The 6,000-nt window shown below is 33.9% G+C and overlaps 1 protein-coding gene across 6 annotated transcripts in view; it reads right to left on the bottom strand.

The window, feature by feature from the left end:
- Nucleotides 1-6,000, bottom strand: part of LOC113227414 — a 34,763-nt gene that overhangs the window by 10,781 nt on the left and 17,982 nt on the right. For all 6 annotated transcript variants that reach the window (XM_026460323.1, XM_026460325.1, XM_026460326.1 and 3 more), the window contains exon 3: nucleotides 4,250-4,337. In XM_026460323.1, coding sequence (XP_026316108.1) covers nucleotides 4,250-4,337 — 88 coding nt within the window. The remainder of the gene's footprint in view (nucleotides 1-4,249; nucleotides 4,338-6,000) is intronic.

Genomic DNA, 6,000 nt, shown 5'->3' with positions numbered 1-6,000 from the left:
TCAAGGAAAAATTCGTTGGGTCTGCTGGTTCGTTCCGTTGCTTAGTTCGGAGAGCGTCCACCTAGTATGCTGAAGACGCTGGTTCGAATCCAACCTGATCGAATAATCGAATGAATTTTACTCTGTGTTCGAATTTTGTATTTATAATTATGACGAAAATATGATTCAGTATAAATAATAATTATGATAATTATTGAAGAAAAGAAATATTTGATAATTTCTGCAATATAAATATAAGAAAGCTATGGTAATGTAGTGCTTATGCCGCGTGATTTTCTATAAATAACAGTTTATTCGCGTAGTCTCAAAGACGTATGTATGTACTTTATTCAATGGACAGTAAAGGTATAAACAATATCGATTTTGTTATATGCAGAATTCACAGCTTTCCAAGCTGAAAGGGTTGTGAAGATTGCTCGATTATTTTATGTTTCATGTTTTTGATAGGATATTATAATTTTTAAGTATTTTTTGTCTAAAGATGATAGAATTAGCGATTACATATATCTGCACGCTAGACAGTATACTATACGGTGTAATATTTATTAATCTAGAATTGTAGCGTGGACGGCGGGCGATATGTTAAAGCCCATTAAAAAATTATCAAAAAATTTTGGTTTTATAATTTCAGTTAATAATAAAGAAGTTGATTAAAATATAATTTTTAGCTACCTCAATGCCTAGCATATACGTACTGAAACCTACTTTTGAAATAATCTCGAAAGTCTCGTTATTTCATGGGATTTTCGAGGCCGTCTAATCTCGAATTATTTTGTCGGGACGTAGAAATGTAGCGAGACTGAAAGTTTAGATTGTTATTATGATTGTCTGCTTTTTTTTATGATACCAAGTGACAGGACGAACAAGTCGTGGTTCTGGTGGTAAGCAACACACCTGTCCATAACAATTGCAGTTCCACTCAGAGATTTATTAAAACGCAAAGTTCTGAGGGGCACTGCCACTGCACCCTGTCACCTTGAGACTTAAATTAAGTTGACAAATCTCATGTGCCTGTAATTTCACCAATGCTTGCGTGCTTTTTAATTAGTTTTACTCCAAAATAGCAATGCCTACGGCATGTAGTTTGCAGAGCGATTTAAACCTTGCAGATGATAGATAGTAATGTGATTGGCATACACATAAGAACTGCGTCTTACCAAATGTTGTCTTTTAATCTTATTTTTTCTATGTAATCTGTTGGTAATAAAATAATTAAATGAATATTGTTTAAATAAAATACGTTTGGCTACATGTAGTTATCCAGTTATCACGGGAAAACTTAATAAAATTTATACAGACCAAATAATGCTAGTTCTATGGCAAACAGAATGTCTGTTATCTATATTTATTTAATTTCCTTTTTAACCGGCTTCAAAAAAAGGAGTTTATGAATTTGATTGTATTTTTGGCAAATTAGGGTATTACGAATTCGGTTTATTGGATTTCAGCCACTTTCCCTTAACAGATTTCAATACAACTTGGCAAACGTAATTCTTCAAACTTTCGAGATTGGATTTTTTTTATAAAAGTTATAATTATTTTTATGTTTCTTTTCACTGTTAATTATAATTTGTTTTGTATTTGTTTCTCTTCCTTATTTTTGTATTGTTGTGTATGCCTGTGGTTAGACAATAAACGCGTTATCGGTTAGTTTGAAGGCGTACACAGTTATGTATGTAACAGTACAAGAAAGTTGGCGACTCATGTCGGCAATGGGTCTCTGACACAGGAAAAGGAAATTCTCCCATCAGTACATAGACAGTGAGCTGTTGACCTACATTGTGATATATATTTTTTTCTATGTAATCAGAAGGACAGGAGCTTGTATGAGTTCGAATAAATGCAAGCCTCTGTACTTGTCCAACACTGGACAACACAAGCAACATTAAATATTTAGGTGTCATAATGGATCAACATTTTAATTTCAAACATCATATTGTAGCGTGTAGCTTGCTTCTAGAGTTCGAAAGATAGATAGATAAACACTTTATTGTTCACACACAAAAACAAGAGCAGTACATAAACAAGTTAAACTAATGTGGGCAAAGGCGGTCTTTTCGGCGGCGATCTCTTCCAGCCAACCTTTGAGGTAGAGGAAAGCTAATCGGAGCGGGAGACGTAGTGTGCCAAGTTTACAAATAAAAATAAAAATGAATTGTATAAATAAAGTAATAATAATAATAAAGTCATGCAACTAGCAGCGCCCTAAATCAGTGTATTTAGCACTCTGTTAATCATTGCTACTCTACTGCATTATATCCTGAGGCAGTGCACATAAGACTACCCTAATAAACCTAGGAAGAGCGCAGAGAGCTGTTCACAAAGTCATCAATTTCCGTCCTTTCGATTACCCAACCCGCATACTCCTCAACGAGTGCAATATCCTCTCTGTCCGGCTATTGTTAATCTAGCAAATAATTTTGAAAAACGACTCAATTACTTCATTTGATGCCGTTATTTTAACCAATCACAGACGATCCGGCACCTATTCATCTCGTACACAACTCCGCACAGCACACTCGCATAGATTCCTTGTTACATTCCTTTACTTTAAATTAAATTCTACTTTGAATTTTTTCGCCATGAACAATACAGAATGTAACAAGATCGTCAATTTCTGGCTTAAGAGTAAAACTTACAATGAAACAGAAGGCTTGCTGGAAGTTGTTTCATAATTATTTTTATATAACCATTAATTTAGAAATTTGCCCAAAAGATGCCTAAAATACAGGTACACATTTACTTAGTTTAGGCATCGCAAGCACACATTAGGTTCTAATATTAAAATGTATAGCTTTACTATGAAAATTGTATAATTTAGATTCATTTCTTATGGTTTATTTCAATACTATAACAGCTTTATTTACATTTGGTTTCCTTGTATTGTATTGAATTAAGGGTCAAAAGACAAAACTGCGATGCGACATCGCATCGCAGAAATCTACGAGCTCGCCCGACGCATTGCAAGAACTTGCGATGTTAATCTTCTTTGAGTTTTTTCCTGTACTTTCTTATCAATAACAGGTGCGAACTGTAAATTCGCATTGCGCCGATTCGCAGTTTTGTGTTTCGACCCTAAGTTATTTTGAAATAAATTTATCTTTATTATTACCCGACTTCAAAAAAGGAGGAGGTTCTCAATTCGACTGTATGTTTTTTTTGTTTTTTTTTTGTATGTATGTTACGCGATAACTCCGGTATTAGTGAAGCGATTTTCATGATTCTTTTTTTGTTGGAAAGGGGGTACTTCCATAGTGGCCCCATTTTATTCTGAAGAAAATCATCCACCTGTAAGGGTGGCTGTTCACGCATGAAGATTCATTTTTATAAATAGCGCCTAAATTTTACTTAAGGAGCAATTATTTTAATGGTTGACTTGATTTTCTCCAATTCAAGGCGTTTTTCTCTCAATATACTTTGAATAGTAAGAACCGATTTTTATTATCTCCAGTGTCAAGTCCTGTGTAGTGGCGAATTTTAGGATATTTCAATATCCGCTCACGCGATACAAGCAGCCGTAGACACATACCACACCTAGAGGTGCCGGTGATGATTTTATACCGATTTATCGGATATCGAAGTTATAACAGGTAAAAGAACTAATACTAATTGCTATTTCGGTAACTACTCTAGCAAACCATAAAGTTTTTAATGCCTGGGTCTGTCATTTAAAAAAAAATAAACAACTTCAAAAATACGTCACGACAATCGTGTGTGTTATTGTTTGGGCTTGTGATTTCGGTTTTATTTATTGAAAACATACCGTAAGTAGCGTTTTTTAAGTTTACCCTGAATATAAATGTTTGTAAACTATACTTTAAGGAGTAATTTCATGGTTAACGTTAGAACCACTCAAACGGAATACTATCATATTTACCCAAGTACACCAAAAATTTCATTAGTGCTTTTTAAGTGCAGGATTTGCGGTGTATTACTGCATTTTATTTGAGATGTTTTTGTTGTAGTACGGAGGGTTTTTATTTAGCAATGCAGAATAATAATTTTTATTTATAAAACTTGTATTTAAACTGAATCCTTTTCTAATTTGCGAAACCAAATAGCCGCCATTTTGCGGTAGGATGAGTGCATCGCGTGAGCGGATAAAACTTAGCAAATGTACGTAATTCCACGTATTTTTTAGGTTGGTTTTTTTAGTACTCTGTACTGAGATTATTATTGACTCTACTTCTTAATAACATACACTCCTGGACACAAAAAGAAAATAATAATAGTTATTAACGGGTTTCACCTGCAAATGGCTCCGATTACGCGGGTTGCCGAACCACAGTCGCAGCGCTTGTAAAACTGTGTAACGAGGCGTACGGATTGCTGGATAGCTGCAAAAAATATATACCTAATTATGATTGCGGTACAAAATCATAACCCAAATATTAGAGTTTCTGATTTCTCGACATATTTTTTGTTCTCGAGCTTCAGGAATTCCCGACCTCGATTTCCCGTGTTTTTCGAGTTGTTCGAGAATTTTTTTTAAAACCTTAAATAATCAGCTTAGTCAACTATAAATACAAATAGAAAAAACCACAATATGTAATAAAATTAACATGTTTTATTTTATTTATGAAATGATCCTTATTATTATTAAGTCAACCTGTCTTAACCACATAACTCTTGGGAACATTAATAAATATTCAACATTAAGCTATTACATTTACATTACAAACAAATCAATATTACAAATAATGACATGTCTTATAAAAAAATTACAAAACGAATCAACAAAAAGACCTCGTACCACAAGAAGTTGAACCCTCTGTATCTTCTGATGCATTCAAAGAAATGTTGTGAACATGTAAGAGATGTCTAACTGTTTAGGACATATTCGTACAAGCGCGTTCAGTCAATTTTTCAGTAATTTAAAAACGCAATTTAATTTCTCGAGTTCTCGAGGATATTTTTCTCGTCTCGAAGTTGGCCAGATTTCCCGGGATTTCTCGAGTCGAGAAATTTCGAGCAGAGACCCTGCCAAATAATATTTGTGGTACAAAAATATATACGTAAGTTGGACGTAGTTAAACAAAAAGGATCCAATTCACATCCAGTCACTTTCGAGATATGGCAGTTTGAAGTTTAAAAATGTTTCTCACTCTTGTTTTATTTTCAAAACTTATATTGAATGTCATGAAGCTCCAAAGATATTTATTTATGTTTATATGCAAAATTTTTTTTGCTGATCTAAGAGGTGAGACTTCAGGATTTGACAATTTTGTGGATTGGATCCTTTTTGCTTAACTACGTCCAATTAATGTTATAAATGCTTAAGTAACTTTGTCTGTGACATTTTCGCGTCTAAGCCGCTGAACCAAATTTGATGAATTTTGGTAAAGAGATAGATGGGATACTTTTTGTTACAAAAATAAATCTTAAATGGGGTGAAATAATGGGTAAAAGTTTATATGGAAAACCAAACATTTGTCAAGTAAGTAGTACAGTAGGCTACTCAAAGTATTTATTCTACCCAAACGAAGTCGCAGGCACCGGCTAGTACTAAATAATTAAAATAGTGCATAATATTAAACGAAAGAAACCTTGTTATTACGATGTAATAGGTCAACAAAGCAATCGTCAAGTTTGTAAAATACTTCTTAAATTTGGATTTTAGAAAATTACACAAGCACAGACACCCATATAAACAAAACAACAGAGAAACAATAATAATAGTAATCGGAACTTGCTGAGCTTTAGTTACAAAAGGCTTTTTTTAAACCGTTTCGTGCCGCTGATTTTCAGCAAGGTCGGGGCGAGTGGGCCACTGACAACAACACAGAACTTAACAATAAATAAATAAACAGACAAGAAAACCGACATACTATTTAGTGTGCGTACAACTACATACAACTACAATTACATAACAGTATATCAATAAAATAAACTTAAATTCTATAATATCTATAGTATGAAATGTATAATTTTGTGAAGTGTCGTGTCCACGCGGACGGGGGCTCGAGGCAAGGTGCGGGAGCGGGTGACTTTCGAACAGGC

The sequence above is a fragment of the Hyposmocoma kahamanoa genome, unplaced genomic scaffold (genome assembly GCF_003589595.1).
Source record: "Hyposmocoma kahamanoa isolate Upper Pololo Valley unplaced genomic scaffold, ASM358959v1 210, whole genome shotgun sequence".
NCBI classification, from domain to species: Eukaryota; Metazoa; Arthropoda; class Insecta; order Lepidoptera; family Cosmopterigidae; genus Hyposmocoma; species Hyposmocoma kahamanoa.
The sequence above is the reverse complement of the archived record's forward strand: the minus strand, read 5'-3'. Positions and strand labels throughout refer to the sequence as shown.